This window comes from Schistocerca gregaria, chromosome 2 (assembly GCF_023897955.1).
Source record: "Schistocerca gregaria isolate iqSchGreg1 chromosome 2, iqSchGreg1.2, whole genome shotgun sequence".
NCBI classification, from domain to species: Eukaryota; Metazoa; Arthropoda; class Insecta; order Orthoptera; family Acrididae; genus Schistocerca; species Schistocerca gregaria.
This window is the reverse complement of record NC_064921.1, coordinates 251,275,785-251,296,290: the sequence shown is the minus strand read 5'-3', so window position 1 is coordinate 251,296,290 and position 20,506 is coordinate 251,275,785. Positions and strand designations below refer to the sequence as shown.

At 40.4% G+C, this 20,506-nt stretch overlaps 1 protein-coding gene across 3 annotated transcripts in view; it reads left to right on the top strand.

Annotated features, from left to right (window-relative positions):
• Nucleotides 1-20,506, top strand: part of LOC126336793 (trithorax group protein osa-like) — a 77,411-nt gene that overhangs the window by 8,536 nt on the left and 48,369 nt on the right. For all 3 annotated transcript variants that reach the window (XM_050000815.1, XM_050000817.1, XM_050000816.1), the window contains exon 3: nucleotides 18,167-18,248. In XM_050000815.1, the coding sequence (XP_049856772.1) occupies nucleotides 18,167-18,248 (82 nt within the window). The remainder of the gene's footprint in view (nucleotides 1-18,166; nucleotides 18,249-20,506) is intronic.

Here is a 20,506-nt window from a genome sequence, read left to right as displayed (position 1 = left end):
AAGCGCCGGTAGACAGGCACAATAAAATAACACACAAACACACACACACAAAATTTCGAGCTTTCGCAACCGGTGGCTGCTTCGTCAGGAAAGAGGGAAGGAAAAGGAAAGGTGAAAGGATGTGGGTTTTAAGGGAGAGGGTAAGGAGTCATTCCAATTCTGGGAGCAGAAAGGCTTACCTTAGGGGGAAAAAGGATAGGTATATACTCGCGCGTGCGCGCACACACACACACACACACACACACACACACACACACACACACACACACACACACGTCTGCTTGTGTCTGTGTATGTATGGATGGATATGTGTGTGTGCGTTTGTGTGTTATTTTATTGTGCCTGTCTACCGGCACTTTCCCGCTTGGTAAGACTTGGAATCTTTGTCTTTAATATTTTTTCCCATGTGGAAATTTCTTTCTATTTTATTAACAAGAAAATTAAATTGATGAAATCTTCTTGGGTTGTCAGATGGGGCTATCAGCTGAGTTGAGGAGTTGTGTTGTTGCAACATTTTGACAAGTTTCCTGTTTGTTATCTTCACGTGGGTCCATGTCTAGTTCATTTGTTTATAGGCTAGTCACTAGGCTGCAGACTCCTGGTGAGAAAATTGTATGCCTTTGGGAGAAATGTTGCATTCAGGAGTGGGGTTCTAGGTGTTGACTCCTGTTGTTGCTTGTCTATTCCGTCCACTGCCTACATTACTTTCATGTCAGCAGACTCCTGATGTATTTTTGTTAACAGCACATCCCATGCGGAGCTAAGTTTTAACTACATTATTACATCCATTTTGGTTAGAGAACACTGCAGCAGTTTCTGTAAATTACACTGTAGGAAATTATGCAACCATCCATAATTGCAGTGTTTCCTGCAGTGTAATTCATTTTTAAGTGCTGTCCTTGTTGACAACATCATCAAGTACTCTTATTTTCACTGCCTCTTTGATCAACAAATCCCAGGACCCATTGGCATGGCAAAATGATACCCATGAGAAAATTCCCTAGAGTTACTAGAGTGTCACTTCAGCAGTGACAGTGTGAAACTATTTTGATACGCACTCACCACAATCCACTTCCAAACTGGATGGAAAGTCCTGTGAAAAGATAGATGGGTCACTGAGCATTCCCCTCTAGCACCAGGCATTGCTAACTTATGTACAGAACACCTTGAGGAAACAATTCTCGAGAAAGAAATGCAGACAACACCTTTGAAATATGGCCTCATGGTGAAGAAGACCTACAAGAATTCCTGTGCCACCCTGGCAGCATACACGACAATCTCAGTTTGTAAAGGGACATCCTCCTCTAGTGTTACTTTTCCTCAATAGTAGTAGTCAATACCAGTAATATTTTTCGAATTTTGGACAGGTCAGTGTTATCTCAGCTGTTTCTCTGAAAAATTTCATAAAATTTTATACATAATATGTCATATTTCAAGCATAAAATTTATGAAAAGCAATTACTTTATTTTTGTTGTTACAATTGATATGTACTAGCAGTGAATGTACAGTTAAAATTGTGTTTTTAGGAACATTTAAAATCATGAATTAGTTGGCACACTTAAAATTTCTGTTATTAATTACACAATCTAGTACTGTTTATCATTTTTTTTCCTGGATTCATTTATAAAATAATAATTGAACCTAACAGAAATTCATTTGTCAAGAAAAATAGTAAACTCATCGGAATACTGTTATTACCGCAGAGTGAAGGAGTTTCAAGCATTCCTCTGATGTGATTGGACGTATTTTTGTATTTTGGCTGAACAATGTATAAGGGGCATTTAAATGAAACCCGGTTACTAGTGTAAAGTGATGGTAACAATTTTATTAACTCAAAAATGTAGTTAAAATAGAAAGAAACTTCCACATGGGAAAAATATATTAAAAACAAAGATTCCAAGACTTAGCAAGCGGGAAAGCGCCGGCAGACAGGCACATGAACAAAACACACAAACACACACACAGAATTCTGTGTGTGTGTTTGTGTGTTTTGTTCATGTGCCTGTCTGCCGGCGCTTTCCCGCTTGGTAAGTCTTGGAATCTTTGTTTTTAACAAAAATGTAGTTATATACATACTGAAAAATAGTCACCAAGACTGTTGGCACATTTATCCCATTGCAAACACTAGCCAGTCGATTCCGTCCTTGAAGAAGCTAGTAGGCTGCTGTCAGATCCAGGTGTCACCCCGTCACACATTTCGTCGTCCATTGTAAATCGATGTCCGCTAATACCCAGTAACCAATGAATCTCATCCACAGTGATTCTGCAGTTGTCCAAGACTAAAGTATTAACTTCCGCAACCATTTCCAGTGTGATGACATGATGAGCCTCTCCAGGACGAGCATAATTTTCCTGTGACTCGCACCCCTCAATGAATCGTTTGTGCCATTTCACAACACTAGAACAACTCAGGCCATGCTCACCGTACGTAGCCTTCATTCGTCAATACATTTCATGGCCTCCAACTCCCTCCGCTGCCAAAAATTGAGTCACTCCTCAGTGTTCCTGCTTACTTGCCTACATGTTCGGTAGTGGATGATAACTCATGTGACCACCTTCTCTTCGGTGTGAAACAACATTAGTGCTATGCAACATCAAACGGTGCCGACGCGTTGGTCTCCCTACCAATAGATGGTGCCATCATACGCGCAGTTACATGGTGTCACATGTAAGGCAAAATTTCGGCTTTGTTAATATAAAAGTTCAAAAGACAGCATGATATGGTAAAATTAAATTAAATTAACATAAAAACAAAAATTCAGCAATGGCATTTTACAAAATCATTTAGTTCAGTTGCACCATGAGAACTTAAAATGTGAGAATTTCAGCTTCAAGAATCAGACTCCTAGACATGAAGAACTGTGGTCAACTGTGCAAGAAAAGATAAGTAAAAAGTTTATTGCAAATCTTACTCCTCTCGAATCTTCAGAAAAGACTTCACCATAGTGGACAGTAGGAACAACAAAGAAGGAGGGGTAAATTACAGGGTCTACCATGGGGGCGGAAGAAAATGGATGTCTACCGTTCCTAGATTGTATGAAAAAGAACAACACTGATGGCAGTTTGTTACAATCTGTCTACAGGAGGAAGGCATACATGAACTTGTATCTAAATAAAACAGTAGGTTCCACTATCCAGTGCAATGCAACTCTTGCCCAACACCTTGGTACACAGAGTTACAGCATCTGCATGAAACCTTTTGCAAGAACAGATATTTTCAATTGAGACAACAGTTTCCAACTGAGCTCTGCATGTCATGTCATGTTAACAAAAATAAGTCAGGAATGTCTGGATGTGGAGACAGCAGAGGCTTTGGGTGGAATAGACAGGCAGGACCAGGACTCAGCATCATGACCCCTCAAACACACTGGGGCACCTCAACTGATAACTCAAGAAGATTCATCAGTGAAATTTGCCAAGAAAACCTGCATTCCCTCATAACAAAATTAAGTATCAAATTGTTGATATTGATGTAATCTCTGACAAAAAATAAAGAATGGTACTAAATATAAATAAAAAAAGTACAGAAAATAGTACATGTTTGTAGCGGATCCATCCCGTAGCTTGACAAGCAAGTTGAACATCTTCATGAGGAGTTAAGAGAATTAAAGTAATTCACAATATACAGTAAGAAATAGTGTAAAAATAGAGAACCAGTTGAAAATGACTCTTTATTGGGGAACATTGGATCAATATCATGAACAGCAAGACCAAATGTGTGTTTCAAACACATTTTTCAAGAAAAAACCTAAGCAGAAAATGGACTTGAAATGGATCAAAAGGAATTAAGAATAAGATTGACAGTGTACTATCAAACAAGAGCCAAATTGTACAGAGTGTATCAGTTTTAATCCAGTGCACGATCTCTTAGTGATGAGGTGCCATGTAAAACTAGATACTGAGTTAGAAAGAAGTGGTGGTGGTGGTGGTTAGTGTTTAACGTCCCGTCGACAACGAGGTCATTAGAGACGGAGCGCAAGCTCGGGTTAGGGAAAGATTTGGAAGGAAATCGGCCGTGCCCTTTCAAAGGAACCATCCCGGCATGTGCCTGAAACGATTTAGGGAAATCACGGAAAACCTAAATCAGGATGGCCGGAGACGGGATTGAACCGTCGTCCTCCCGAATGCGAGTCCAGTGTGCTAACCACTGCGCCACCTCGCTCGGTAGTTAGAAAGAACTAAACACATTAACCACAAATCCAGTTTTATTGGTTAAAAAAAAGGAGATGTAAAAGTTGAAGAATATCTTCTAAAATTAACAAATACTTTTGAAACTCTAGATAATGAAGACACTGTAGACTTAAATATGAGAAAGGAGGCTTTATCAAATATTATTCTGGAAACAACTGCAGATGATGCAGGAGGTAAGAGAAACTAACAAAACAAAGACAGCTGACAAAGAAGAGAAAATAATTCAAAGTAGATGTAATGGAAGTCAGGTAGAACTGTCAGAACTAAACAAAACTGTACAGAAACGTTAACAGAAATATGTCAGAAAGTATAAAGAGAGAATTGTAAGGGATATAATACAGAGCAACAGAAGTACAAGGTGGTTACAATTAAACTTTTGCTTCTTGAGAGGCTCACCCATGAAAAATGAGTGACCATAGGACAATTAAACTTTGTGGAAACATTTGTAAGAACATGCGGAAGAGAAGTAACAAATAAACCATTGTAAGAAACGCAATTTAATTTCCATATGAGTGAAGAACAAACAATTGCATACCATGTTTATGTTCCAGATTACAAATATCACTGTCTGCATCCATGACAGCCTTGAACTGCACTAGAAATTACTCCACTGCTGCCTGAAACATCTCTGGTGGGATGTTGGCTGCCTCCTTTGCTATTTTCATCTTTACTCTCCAACATTTGTTGGTGTCCTGTTGATATACCCTGCCCTTCAGGCTTCCTTTCATCCAGAAATCACATGGGTTCATACCTGGTGCTCTTGTGGTCATGGAGTTTGGGATAATTGGCTAATGATTTGGTTTTATCTAATTGTTTTATGGAGTAACAGATCAGCCTCATGAGTAGTGTGAGATGTAGCTCCACTGAGCATCAAAACAATTGAGTCCAGTATACCTCTCTCGTGTAGAGTAAGGATCACATGTTCGCGAAGCAGATCAAAGTAATGTATGCTGTTCGCACTGCATGCACTTGATCCTTGGGGTTTGAGTTCCTCGAAGAAAAATGACCAAACATGAACTGTGCCATGAAGCACACAAACACAGTGTGACATATTCACTAAGCAGGGGAACTTCACGAGTGTTCATTGGCGATGACGATTCCCAAATGCGACAGTTCACTGCCCCAGTGATAGTAAAGTGTGCTTCATAACCTACAGAATGTTACAAGGCCACATGTTGTCAACTTCACAATTGTTTGCAGCACTTCTCTAACCTTGGGCCATGGAATGTTCAGCTTCGTGACAAGCTCGAGCACTGCTCAAAAATCGCAAATTGCATCCAACATTCTCAGCCATGGCGACGGTAACTTCTTTAACAGTTTCTGGTGTCTGGCGCAATTGGCTGCCCCCTCCCCCCTCGAGCAGTTGCCAAGTCGTTAATTAATTTCAACTTTCAAATCAAGTTCTAGAATGTCAGTGTGGAAAGAGGCCCCCTATATATTCCTTTAACACATTGATACTTGCAAAGTGCTGCAGCAATATTGCTGCTTTGTTTTGATAAAATAGCTATACGAGGTGAAACTACCTGGCAGATTAAAACTGTGTGCCCGACCGAGGCTCGAACTCGGGACCTAGCCTTTCACGGGCAAGTGCTCTACCATCTGTGCTATCGAAGCACGACTCACGCCCGGTACTCACAGCTTTACTTCTGCCAGAATCCGTCTCCTACCTTCCAAACTTTACAGAAGCTCTCCTGCGAACCATGCAGAACTAGCACTCCTGAAAGAAAGGATATTGTGGAGACATGGCTTAGCCACATTCCAGCTATATGAGGTGTGTGTTCACAAGTAAGGTGACTTTATATTTTTATGAAAAAATATTTATTTATTCATCAATATTCCTGTTGTTCCCTTCAAAGCAATGCCCCACAGATACAATATACTTGTGCCAAGATTTCTTCCAATCCGTGAAACACTTCTTATAAACATTATTTGGTACTACATGAGTACTTCCAGCGATGCAATTTTTATTTCCTCAATCATTGAAAATCTTTGCTTTTTCATAGGTCTCCTCAGTTTTGGGAACAGGAAAAAGTAGCAGGGGGCCAAATGCAATGAATATGGTGGCTGAGGCATGATTGTCTTGTTGTTTCTGGCCAAAAAATCTGTCTGCAAAAGACATGATTTGTTTTTCTAGAATTCAGGTCGTTTTTTGCGTATTGCTTCTCACAAATGGTGCATAACGTCAAGATAATACTTTTCATTGATTGTACGACCTTAAGGCAAAATTTCATGATGCACTATGCCACAGTAATTGGAAAGAAACAGTGAGCAAAACTTTGACATTTGATCAAACTTGGCATGCTTTTTTTGGCCTTGGCTCTCCAGGATGCTTCCGTTGAGACAATTGGACTTTGATTTCACTGTCATAACCGTAAACTCATGTTTCGTCAACAGTTATGACCCTTGTGAGCAAATCATGATCATCATCAATATCATTCAGGAACTCCTGAGTGATGCTCATGCGACTGTTCTTCTGATTAAAATTGAAAACTTTTGGAACAAACTTCAGTGACGCAAGTCTAATGTGCAAAAATTGCATGACACAAGCCAACCGATATGCCAACATCCACAGAAATTCTCTTATGGCAATTTTCCAAAACAATTTTCTTTACAACTTCGGTGTTATCATCTGTTGTTGATGTGCTGGAGCGTCTAGAACAAATTTCGTTATTTGCATCTTCTCAGTCAGAGCAGACTCACCGTATGACACTGTCAACTGTTTTAGAACACTTGATTCCATTTTTCACACATAATTTGATGCAAATTTTTTGCTCCATTTTTTATAATAATCAAAAATCATCGAGCATACTAAAACACATCTAACTTTTCTCTCTGTCAAACAAACAAAATATGCTGTACACTTGAAACTGTGAACGTATGTTCAGGACATGTGGACCAACTTAGCAGAAAAAAATGAACGATAGAGAAATGTACATTGTCTGCACAGTTTGAAAAGTCATCTTACTTTTTGAACAGCCCTCTTATAAGTAAAGCCCTGCTCACCTTGTCCAGATCTGTGTTGAGTTCTGCAACTTTAATGCACACTGATGCCTGGATTTCAACCCTACATCCCTGACCAGTACCAGTGCCTGATGTCAAGTCATGACAGTAACATTACTGACAGTGCAAAACCTGGAGCGTACAGTCTGAACATCATTCATGTTAAGTTGGGTAGCCATAAGGTAAATAGTTCTCCATCCACACTGGCTCAAGTAGTAGAAGTTAAATTTCAACCATAATGTATAATGAAAAGAAAACAGGAATTTAAACGTCATATTACATCAGTCAGTATGTCAGATGTCACTCTTATAATGAACCAGGAAACTATACAAAAATTGTTTGAGTTTTGTAACGAAATCTATACAGTACACCTGTAGAAACTAATCCTAGATAATAGACTTTTGAGATTGAGTTTATTCCAGAAATTTTAGTAGCTGATGTAAGATTATAAGCAATTTGGTGCTTGGGAAGAGGAAAACCCATTGAAGTGATGGATTAATAGTGGAATGAGAAAAACGGGGAGGAAGGATGCAATTGGAATTTTTGCACTGCCGTTTATACTATGGGTGTATAAAAGGATATCAGGTAGTTGAAATAGTGCTATAGTTAAAAATGCTGAAATTTTTGTAATCAATAAGAAATGGAGAAAGGAAACTGTGAAGGACTATAGGTCCATTAGCCTTGTTTTCATTGGTATACAAGATTTTTACAAAAAATCTATACTAATTACCTAGAAAAACTTAGGACTTTAACTGGGGAAGGAACAATTATCACTAGAAGTGGGTATATCTGCAGATTGTCAGTGAAGTCTTAAAAAGAAGCAAAGAATATCAGATGTCACTTTGTATGGGTGTTGGCTGTGTAACACTGTTTGACTTTGTCACAATAACATTTTCAGCAACTGAAAACCAAAGACCAGATTCTGCCTACATTGGTTTATTGAATAATATATGCAACTAGGTGACAGCTTCCAATTACATCAAGAGAGTGAAAAGTTAGGAATTGTGAAAGGAGTTATGCGACATGACTCCATTACAATTAAACACTTTTCTGCCATGTTGGAAGAGATCTTCAAATCATTAATCTGCTTTCAAGCAGGGACAGCATATTGGATTTTATCCAAACCATCACTGCTTTACAGATAACACTGTTCTGCTTGCTTCAAATCTGATGGAACTTCAGCAAAAGATGGAGGAATTGAACTGACCAAGTTAGAAATTGGCCTGAAGATTAACTTCAGTAAAGACAACATGAGGCACAATCAGTATACCAGTAGGAAAATGGTAAAGATCAGTAATGAACTTACAGAAACAAATTACAAATTTTTATAATTTGGACACATGAAAATAACAAGCAGATGGACACTTAAAAAAATAAACAGGAGGACTTGGAGTTCATGTGGGAAACTGAATGCTGTATTCAAAAGTAAATTCCCAATATGCATTAAATGGAAAATCTATAACCTGTGTGTCCTCTTATTCTTGTATACATAACTGATCTGATGAATAGGGCAGGTGAGCAGCAGTCAGATTCCAAGACTTACCAAGCGGGAAAGCGCCGGTAGATAGGCACAATAAATAAAACACACAAACACACACACAGAATTTCTAGCTTTCGCAACCGACGGTTGCTTCTTCAGGAAAGAGGGAAGGAGAGGGAAAGACGAAAGGATGTGTGTTTTAAGGGAGAGGGTAAGGAGTCATTCCAATCCCGGGAGCGGAAAGACTTCCCTTAGGGGGAAAAAAGGACAGGTGTACACTCGCGCACACGCACGCACACACACACACACACACACACACACACACACACACACACACACACATATCCATCTGCACATACACAGACAGAAGCAGACATTTGTAAAGGTAAAGAGTTCGGGCAGAGATGTCAGTCGAGGTGGAAGTACAGAGGCAAAGAAGTTGTTGAAAGACAGGTGATGTATGAGCGGCGGCAACTTGAAATTAGCGGAGGTTGAGGCCTGGCAGATATCGAGAAGAGAGGATATACTGAAGGGCGAGTTCCTATCTCCGGAGTTCGGATAGGTTGGTGTTAGTGGAAAGCATCCAGATAACCCGGACGGTGTAACACTGTGCCAAGATGTGCTGGCCGTGCACCAAGGCATGTTTAGCCACAGGGTGATCCTCATTACCAACAAACACTGTCTGCCGGTGTCCATTCATGCGAATGGACAGTTTGTTGCTGGGTATTCCCACATAGGAAGTGTCACAGTGTAGGCAGGTCAGTTAGTAAATTACGTGGGTGCTTTCACACATGGCTCTTCCTTTGATCACGTACACCTTCCGGGTTAGAGGACTGGAGTAGGTGGTGGTGGGAGGGTGCATAAGACAGGTTGTACACCGGGGGGGTTACAAGGGTAAGAGCCAGAGGGTAGGAAGGTGGTTTGGGGATTTCATAGGTATGAACCAAGAGGTTACGAAGGTTAGGTGGACGGTGGAAAGACACTCTTGTTGGAGTGGGGAGGATTTCATGAAGGATGGATCTCAATTCGGGGCAGGATTTTAGGAAGTCGTATCCCTGCTGGAGAGCCACATTCAGAGTCTGATCCAGTCCCGGGAAGTATCCTGTCACAAGTGGGGCACTTTTGGGGTACTTCTGTGAGAGGTTCTGGGTTTGAGGGGATGAGGAAGTGGCTCTGGTTATCTGCTTCTGTACCAGGTCGGGAGGGTAGTTGCGGGATGCGAAAGCTGTTTTCAGGTTGTTGGTGTAATGGTCCAGGGATTCAAGACTGGAGCAGATTCGTTTGCCACGAAGGCCTAGGCTGTAGGGAAGGGACCGTTTGATATGTAATGGGTGGCAGCTCTCATAATGGAGGTACTGTTGCTTGTTGGTGGGTTTGATGTGGACGGATGTAATGGGTGGCAGCTCTCATAATGGAGGTACTGTTGCTTGTTGGTGGGTTTGATGTGGACGGATGTGTGAAGCACACCCATTCCATATCAAACGGCCCCTTCCCTACAGCCTAGGCCTTCGTGGCAAACGATTCTGCTCCAGTCCTGAATCCCTGAACCATTACACCAACAACCTGAAAACAGCTTTCACATCCCGCAACTACCCTCCCGACCTGGTACAGAAGCAAATAACCAGAGCCACTTCCTCATCCCCTCAAACCCAGAACCTCTCACAGAAGAACCCTAAAAGTGCCCCACTTGTGACAGGATACTTCCCGGGACTGGATCAGACTCTGAATGTGGTTCTCCAGCAGGGATACGACTTACTAAAATCCTGCCCCGAATTGAGATCCATCCTTCATGAAATCCTCCTCACTCCACCAAGAGTGTCTTTCTGCCGTCCACCTAACCTTTGTAACCTCTTGGTTCATCCCTATGAAATCCCCAAACCACCTTCCCTACCCTCTGGCTCCTACACTTGTAACCGCCCCCAGTGTAAAACCTGTCCTATGCACCCTCCCACCACCACCTACTCCAGTCCTGTAACCCGGAAGGTGTACACGATCAAAGGAAGAGCCACGTGTGAAAGCACCCACGTGATTTACCAACTGACCTGCCTACACTGTGACGCTTTCTGTGTGGGAATGACCAGCAACAAACTGTCCATTTGCATGAATGGACACCGGCAGACAGTGTTTGTTGGTAATGAGGATCACCCTGTGGCTAAACATGCCTTGGTGCACGGCCAGCACATCTTGGCACAGTGTTACACTGTCCGGGTTATCTGGATACTTCCCACCAACACCAACCTATCCGAACTCCGGAGATGGGAACTCGCCCTTCAGTATATCCTCTCTTCTCGATATCCGCCAGGCCTCAACTTCCGCTAATTTCAAGTTGCCGCCACTCATACCTCACCTGTCTTTCAACAACTTCTTTGCCTCTGTACTTCCGCTTCGACTGACATCTCTGCCCGAACTCTTTGCCTAAATATGTCTGCTTGTGTCTGTGTATGTGCGGATGGATATGTGTGTGTGTGTGTGTGTGTGTGTGCGCGCGGGTGTACACCTGTCCTTTTTTCCCCCTAAGGGAAGTCTTTCCGCTCCCGGGATTGGAATGACTCCTTGCTCTCTCCCTTAAAACCCACATCCTTTCGTCTTTCCCTCTCCTTCCCTCTTTCCTGAAGAAGCAACCGTCGGTTGCAAAAGCTAGAAATTCTGTGTGTGTGTTTGTGTGTTTTATTTATTGTGCCTATCTACAGGCGCTTTCCCGCTTGGTAAGTTTTGGAATCTTTGTTTTTAATATATATATTTGGTTGATGAAGGACAGCTAGCTCTAAACGTTGAAAAAAGTGTATTAGTGCAGATGTGTAGGTCAAACAATCCTGTAATGTTTCAATACTATTAGTGGTGTGCTTCCAGACAAAATCTAGTCAATTAAATAACATTGCACAGCAAGGTGAAATAGAACAAGCACATAAGGTCAATAGTAGGGAAGATGAGTGGTTGACTTCCGTTTATTGGTACAATTCTAGGAAAATGTAGCTCATTTGTAAATGAGAGCACATGTAGAACACTTGTGTGATCCATTCTTGACTGCTCGAGTGTTTGGCATCCCCACCAGGTTGGATTAAAGAAAAGCATTGAAACAGTTCGGAGATATGCTGATAGTTTTGTTATTGGTAGGTTCTATGAACACAAAAGTTTTACAGAGATGCTTTGGAGCTCAATCAGGAATCCCTGGAGGGTGACTTATGTTCTTTTCACTAAACACTATTGAGAAAATTCAGAGAACTGTCATTTTGGCTGATGACAGAGCAGTTCTGTTGCCACCAATGCGCATTTTGCTGATGGACCACAGAGACAAGATAAGAGAAATTGGGGCTCGTGTAGAGTCATGTAGAACCCCATTTTTCCTTTGTTCCATTTACAAATGCAGCAGGAATGTGAATGACTATTAGTGGTACAAGGAACCCTCCATTATGCACAATATGATGCTGATACTGAGTAAGTGTTTAAGGAGACCAAATAGCCAAGGTCATCAGTCTCCTATTCATCCTACAAGGCAGAAACAGTGTACTCAGTATGTCTATGTATAGAGTAAATTCTGCATGCAAGTGTGAGAACGTTTTCTAAATATTTGCATATTATCAGAGTCCAAACATGTAAACCAGCCCAGTATTCACCTACTGGGATGTGGGAAACCACATATAGGCTGGCCAATACACTGACCCCTTGTTGTTAGCCCACCAGGCAGATTCAGTGTAGGGGCTGGCATACCTCTCCATACCAGAAGTGGTCGCATTAACATGCATGGCTACCCATGTGGGTGTGGTGTGTGAAGTATATATGTAGTCGTAGATGTAGATGCAGCCAGTACTAACATAGGTAAGTGAAACATGGACGAAAAATTGACAGCTGTTGAACAACCAATGGAATAATGCATATTGGACTCTTGTGCACTCATTATACGAGGGTTGGAACTTAAATAGTGGCACCTATCTATTCACAACCAATACAAAAGAGTTAAATGTTTGCACCTGTTACTGTCCTTCAAAGTGTGCATTGTGTAGAACTCGTTGCCAGCGATGTGGAAGGCGTACTTCCATTAGCAGAGCCTGTTCTGTTGATTGTGCAAATGGAGCGGTCTACTGCCTGTCGAATCTCTGGAACAGTTCTGAAGCAAATGCCATGAAGTGGTTCCTTCATTGTCAGAATCAAATCAAAGTTACAAGGACTTAAGTCGTATTACTGTTTGATTTTGGAGCATTCTTAGAAAGCTCACATTTTCGAGGGTATCCACATTGAAACTGATATTTCATGATGTAGTTCTTTCAACAATTATTACTAAGTACAAAGGACAGCTAAAAGAAGTAGACAGGATATATATATGTTCTGTGAACTAGGTGAAGAAACAGGTGTGTCATATATAAAGGAGTATTTTCTTACTTGTCAGTTCTTCTTCAGTGTACAGTTAGTCAGTTATCAGCCACCTTTAGTGAATTAGTAGTCTAGTTAAAACTGGATAATTTAACTCTGTACAGTAAATTGTTGGTGTCTTAGAATGGATAGGATGTTTGACTGCTGCGTACGGATGCAGGAGGAGCTGGCCACTGTTTGCGAACAACTGAACATGATTATGGCCACGGTCAGCCATCTTCAGGCTGCTGCCTCAAGAGTGTAGCGGCAGTGGGGAGTCTGGTGCATCGCATGGTACACCACAAGTGTTACGTGCTTCACCCACAGTCCCTGCTGTCGAGACATCTTCGCGGGTACCAGGCGCGATTGGGCCACGCTCTCCCCAAAAGGAGTGGCGGGTTCAACAGCGTTCACGTTACATGAGACAGAGGGTCAATATGGAGGCTGGCCATGTGGCACCGCCCAATCTGCCTGTGAGTGGACATGTGGCTGCTCCTTCAGCAAGGTCCGAGCAGCCACACAGGGGGAGGGGTTTATTAGTGATTGGGAGCTCCAATGCTAGGTGGGTGATGGAGCCCCTTAGGGAAATAGCGGAAAGGTCGGGGAAGAAGGCCAGTGTTCACTCTGTCTGCTTGCCGGAGGGTCTCATCCGAGATGTAGAGGAGGCCCTGCCGGCGGCTATAGAGAACACTGGGTGCACTCGACTGCAAATTATTGCTCAAGTCGGCACAAATGACTCCTGCCTTCTGGGTTCAGAGGTCATCCTCAGTTCATACAGTCAGTTGGCGGAGTTGGTGAAGACGGAAAGCCTCACTCGCGGGGTGGAATCGGAGATAACTATTTGTAGTGTCGTTCCCAGAACCGATCGTAGTCCTCTGGTTTGGAGCCGAGTGAAAGGCTTAAACCAGAGGCTCAGATAATTCTGCGGAGATCTGGGGTTTCCAATTCTTGACTTCTGCTATCGGGTGGAGAAATTTAGGGTCCCCCTGAATAGATCAGATGTGCACTACACACAGGAATTGGCTACAAGGGTAGCGGAGTACGTGTGGAGTGCACATGTGGGTTTTTTAGGTTAGAGAATTCCCTCCCTAGGCCCGACAAGACGCCTCCTGAGACGCAGCAAGGTAGCAGTAGACAGAATGCAACAGGGAATGACAGTATTAATGTGGTAATAGTAAACTGCAGGAACGTCTATAAAAAGGTCCCAGAACTGCTATCATTAATAAACGGTCCCATAGTACTAGGGACAGAAAGTTGGGTGAAATCAGATGTAAACAGTAATGAAATTCTAAATTCAGATTGGAATGTATACCACAGAGACAGGCTGGACAGTGAAGGGGGAGGCGTGTATATAGCAATAAAAAGTGCAATAGTATCGAAGGAAATTGACAGAGATCCAAAACGTGAAATAATTTGGGTGAAGGTCACGGTTAAAGCAGACTCAAACATGGTAATTGGATGTTTCTATAGGACCCCTGGCTCAGCAGTTGTTGTGGGAGAACACCTGGAGGAAAATTTGGATAATATTTCAGTTAGATTTCCTGACCATGTTGTATTTTTGGGAGGTGATTTTAATTTACCAGTTATAGACTGGGAGACTCAAATGTTTGTAACGGGTGGCAGGGACAAAGAATCAGTGAATTTTTTTTAAAGTGCATTATCTGAAAAGTGCCTTGAGCAGTTAAACAGAGAACCAACTCATGGAAATAACATATTAGACCTTCTGGTGACAAATAGACCCAACTATTTGAAACAGTTAATGCAGAAAAAGGAATCAGCGATCATAAAGCAATTACAGCATCAGTGATTTCAGCTGTAAATAGAAATACTGAAGAGGATAGGAAGATTTTTCTGTGTAGCAAAAGTGACAAAAAGCAGATTTCAGAGTACTTGATGGCTCAACACAAAAGATGTATCTCAAGTACAGATAGTGTTGAGGATCAGTGGACAAAGTTAAAAACCCTCGTACAGTATGCAGTAGATTAGTATGTGCCAAGCAAGATCATAAGAGATGGAAAAGAGCCATCGTGGTACAACAAAAGAGTTAGAAAACTGTTACAGAAGCAAAGGGAACTTCACAGCAAACATAAGCATAGCCAAAGCCCTGCAGTTAAACAAAATGTAGTGTGAGGAAGGCTATGCAAGAGGCGTTCAACAAATTCGAAAGTAAAGTTCTATATACTGACTTGGCAGAAAATCCTAAGAAATTTTGGTCGTATGTCAAAGCGGTAGGTGGATCAAAACAAAATGTCTGGACACTGAGACCAAAATTGTACTGAAACAGAGGATGACAGAGTAAAGGCCGAAATACTAAATGTCTGTTTACAAAGCTGTTTCACATAGGAAGACTGCACTGTAGTTCCTTCTCTAGATTGTCGCACAGATGACAAAATGGTAGATATTGAAATAGATGACAGGGGGACAGAAAAACAATTAAATTCACTCAAAAGAGGAAAGGCCGCTGGACCTGATGGGATACCAGTTTGATTTTACTCAGAGTATGTCCTGCAATATACGTAAATGACAGAAACTTAATCACTTGAAAATAGCATAAAAGGGTGAAACCTGGGTCTTAACTAAGTAAATGTCATTCCAGTCAAATGGTGGTGTGTTCATGTAAAAATTATTGTATGCCTGTTGCTCAGCAACATCAAAAACTGTTAACTGTCATCTTGTTTTTCGGGAGAAACTCCTTTGTGATCAACGCACTGCATGACCTCGTATTACCATGGTGGAGGAGTTGATGCTTCTATCCTGCTTTTGTCAGACAAAAATCACCTGACATGTCACATAAGGTGGCCTCATGACATTGCATATATGTCCTTTATGGTTTGCGTATGATTTTCCATCACTGCTGTATTCCACACAGGAGTGATATTTTCAGGAATAATGCTGCTTGACAGCCATCCTGAATGGTATCATCATCAGATTGTGTCCTGCCATCTTAAAAATGTTTAAGATAGTTGTAAGTTGTCTATGATCTAAGATGTCTTCCCCAAATGTTTGCTTCAGCTTGTCATACGTTTTGCAGACATTTTTCTGAGTCTGAAACAAAAAGTTATGCTCACTCATTGATCACAGTCACCCGCCATCATTAGTATTGCAAGACACGCAACTCAAGAGAATGGAGAAATGTACACAAAAACTAAAAGAAACCACATAGCCCAAAACTGCTTGTACTACTAACCCTCAAAGGATGTATTATGTGCCAACTGGTGGCGTTTCATGGTACAAGCAAGACTTCACCAACTACACACACATTCTGGAATCTTTTGGGTTGCACACCTTATATTTGCTTATTAAGATTATCATAAATAATCAGTAACTAGAAGAAACTTCAGCAGTCATTACTTGTTACTAAAGCTGATACAGGATTTGGGGTGTACATCATTAAAACAACGGTGTTTCTCGTTATGGTAGCGTCTTCTCGTGGAATTTCAATCACAAATTTTCTCCTCCAAAAGTGAAAATATTTCGTTGACACCGACCTACACAGAGACAAATGAGCATCATAATAAAATATGGGGAATCAAAGCTCGCACGGAAAGATATAGGTGTTAGTCTTTTCTGCATACTGTGCTAGAGTGGAATAATAGAGAATTATGTGAAGGTGGCTCGGTGTACCCTCTTCCAGACACTTAGTTGTGATTTGCAGAGCATCCAAGTAGATTTAGATGTAGATGTCAGTAGTTCATGAAGGCGTTCAGTATGCAGCAGGAAAAATCTCTGATCATTTGCCCAATAACATGATACTATCTGATAAGGACTAAAGCAAAGTAAAAATCTAATTGCAAATAATTTTTTTCTGGGGACTATTCTCTAGAAGAATTTTTTTAGTTGGAAATTAATAACATGTCTAAAAACAAATATATCTCTATTTCAAAAGCGAACATGTAGCCATAACCACTTACTAGCCATGTACATACAGCATGCAAACTGACTTGTTTTGCTTAATTTTGAAGAAGTCAATTTTATTATAGCCTATGTGGAGCTGATAACATTAATTTTCAATAACTGATTTCTAAGCACTTCAAAGAATACTAATACAGTAATATCCAAAGGAAAAAAAGCTCTCTTACACATATCAAGAAACATAGTATAAACATTTAAGCAATTTCATGTTACCTTTCATTTCTACTAAAGAAATCAAGAAAATTATAATCCCTAGAGAAAGAAACTAGTATAGACTGATAATAGTTTGTGGAAAATATTAAAGCATAAAGGATTAGTCACCTTCCCATAACCAAGCCAGCGTCATATGCATAATTTATTGCTTCTAAAACCAATTCTTAGCTGAACATGAGTATACTGCTATTATGCTCTTTTATAAGATGACTTGTTAATCTGGCATTATTAATAGTACTTCTGATTTATACACATTTTGTAATCGTGTTAAAATTTTTATAAGCAGTTGTGTGTGCTACTCATGCACTGCATAATCTTATTGGTGAAAGCTGATTTTGTGCCCAGCCAGTAAGAGATTTGTAAAATTGTTTGTGTTTTCATATGAAGCTCTGAGCTGTGTTCTCTTAAAAATTCAAGATCCTGTTGTGAATTTATCCATTGTTGGCCAAGAGTTTGCTTGTCAATCATGTGTGTTCATAGTCTTTAAAAAATATCTCCCATTTTTTTTTTTTAAATTCAGAGCGGCCTTTTTTTTTTTTGTGCAGTAGGAAGTCACCACTTTGACCATCGCAATATAGGATCAAACATTATTTACAATGACTGTAAAAACAAGCCTTACCATTTGCTACCAGTTTTGCCATTTGCCTGTGACTGAAGTTTATAACAGGTACATTTCTGAAAACTAAAAGTTGTGTCCTGATTTCTGAGTAAACTATAATTAATATTGCAGCATGTTTCTTTGTAAATATTTTTGTGGGCCTATAAAGAACATGGAATAATAAAACTGCCACAGTTATCCAGTATCAGAATTACATTTTACAACTTGTATTTGCAAACTTGGCTGTTATGGGGAAACTTTCTATTTCTAAAGTCTACATTCACAAGCATTGCAGGTTCTCTGGAGTGTATTTTATTGTAAAAACTGATGTTTTTATTTTCTTTGATTTATATGAAAAAACATTTAATCAGTTTCCATTTTGTGTACAGTTACAGTGACTTTTTGTATCTTTTTTTCTCCTTAGATACCAGCAAATACTACACCGTAATCTGGTGTACCTTGCGTCCATTGCCGATGCCAATCAGAACATCCAAGCAATTTTGCCTGTAAGTTGGTACTGTTGTTTTTTCAGTGCTGGTACTGTTGAACAGATGCGTATTGAGATTAAACTTGCGAGTATGTCAAGATACTTGGCTTCAATATTTAATTCACTGTATTATTTTTGATAAAATTGAAGCTCCAGCAGGTGAATTCAAATCAATGGCAAAATGACAGTATGATGTCAAGTCTAAAAACTTAAGTCCTTTGTTAAACAGTAGGCGTAATTTGCTTAAAATCCCCCACCCCCACCCCCCTCCAATCTCCCTTCCCCACAGCGTTTGTAAGGTCAATGTGTGTGCCCATAATGTTTTTGTGTTATTGTAGATATTTCTCCAGTCGTTAAATTTTTCCCAGTCGGTATTTAGTTGCTTCTAATTCACCAAAACCGTTTCTAAACTTTATTCTATGTTTCTGTTTGCAGCCAGACTAAATGGAAATATTATTCACCTAAACTTAGTAAGATATGGAGTGAATTATGTAAAAAATGCTATCACAATGGTACTTTCCAGTTAGGTTTCCAGTTAGTTTCATGCTCCATGGATCATTTAAGTATACAGGTGTGAGTTAGTAATCTGTACCCACAACTTTCATACATTACAGTAATAGAAATAATTCTACGGGATAAAAGGAGTTGTCTAGGGGAAACTTGTTCCATTTCTTTCCAAATTTTACTTTGCTCTCTGGCAGACATTTTAATCACTGTAGTGGATTATGTACAACAAACTCATGAGAGAATAAATGTACTGTGAAGCAGTAGTCAGAGTGCCCAATTTGTTAAACAAACAATTGAAAATTCAGGATGGAGTAATGGCAGTATTATAAAAAGGATAGACTTCCACCTATAATTTAGAAGAGATGCTGAGTCACAGACAGGCACAGACTGCTATTCATGTGAGCTTTAAGCCAAAAATTTTCCTCTGAAGTACACACACACACACACACACACACACACACACACACACAAAGAACACTTCTCTTGGCACTGAGGCTAGACTGCAAGCAACTACATGTGATGGGAGAAGCAATCTAGGAGGGGGAAGGGGGGGGGGGGTTAGGGGGAGGCAGGGACAGGGACAGGGAGAGGGAGGGCTAGGGATAACATGGTAGGGGTGGGGTACATTTAAGAGCTACTTGTGGGAGCATGCAGAGACATCGTGGGAATAGGGTAGGCTAGCTAGGTGTGGTCAGGAAATTAGATGAGGGGAGGAAGGATGAGGGAAAGGGAGTGGAAAAGGAGAGGAGGAGAAAGAGGTGAAGGACAGGGACTAACAAAGGTTGAGCCCAGGGGTGGATGCAGGAACATAGGATATATTGTAGGGAGAATTCCCATCTGCACATTTTAGAAAAGCTGATGTTGGTAGGAAGGATCCAGATGGCACAGACTGTGAAGCAGCCATTGAAGTGAAGAATGACGCATTGGGCAGCATGTTCAGTACCTTTTGGTTAGATATTACTTCATCCATGTGTTGCCTATTTCTAAATGTGATTCTCAGTAGAGCAGTTCTTCTGAAATCCAGACTGTGATTTGCTTAGAATACTACAGTTACTCAGGTGTGATAGGTGAGTTACTGTTCATAAATGCATCACCGTCTGAAAATTTTTGGAAAATGTCAACATTGAAACAGGGCTGTAGTTACTGATGTTTCTTCTGTCACCTTTTGTAAAGAGGGGTTTAACAACAGCATATTTCAGTCTCTCTGGAAAAATGTCATGTGTTAGTGATGCATTACATATTTCAGATGAGACAGGGGTTATTATATAAGAACAAATCTTTTGTTCTATATTGGAAAAACACCATCAAAACCAGATGAGTTTTTGTTTTGAGAACATATATAATTTTGTTAATTTATAAATTCATATTACTAAATTTAATGAGAGCTGCTTTTTCAGTATACTGCTGTGATTTTTCTTTTGAACTGTTTGTTCCTATACTTTCTACTATAGTTAAGAAATGATTATGAATTATATATGGTACCTGTGATTCATCATTTACAGCCCTACCATCCAGTTCAATAGTGATGTTATCCTAGTCTGTTGTTGGTTGTCCTGCCTCTCATTTCACTATATGCCATGTAACTTTAAGTCTGTTGTCAGAATTATGACTTCTGACATTATGTGCATTGTCCTTGATTTTTAATAACTTTTCTTAGTGAATTTGAGTAGTTTTTGTAGTGTGAAACTACACAGAGAGGGACTTAAACAGGTTATTATCAAACCACTTCATGAAAGCAAGACAAAGCATTAGGAAAGAATTAACAACTGA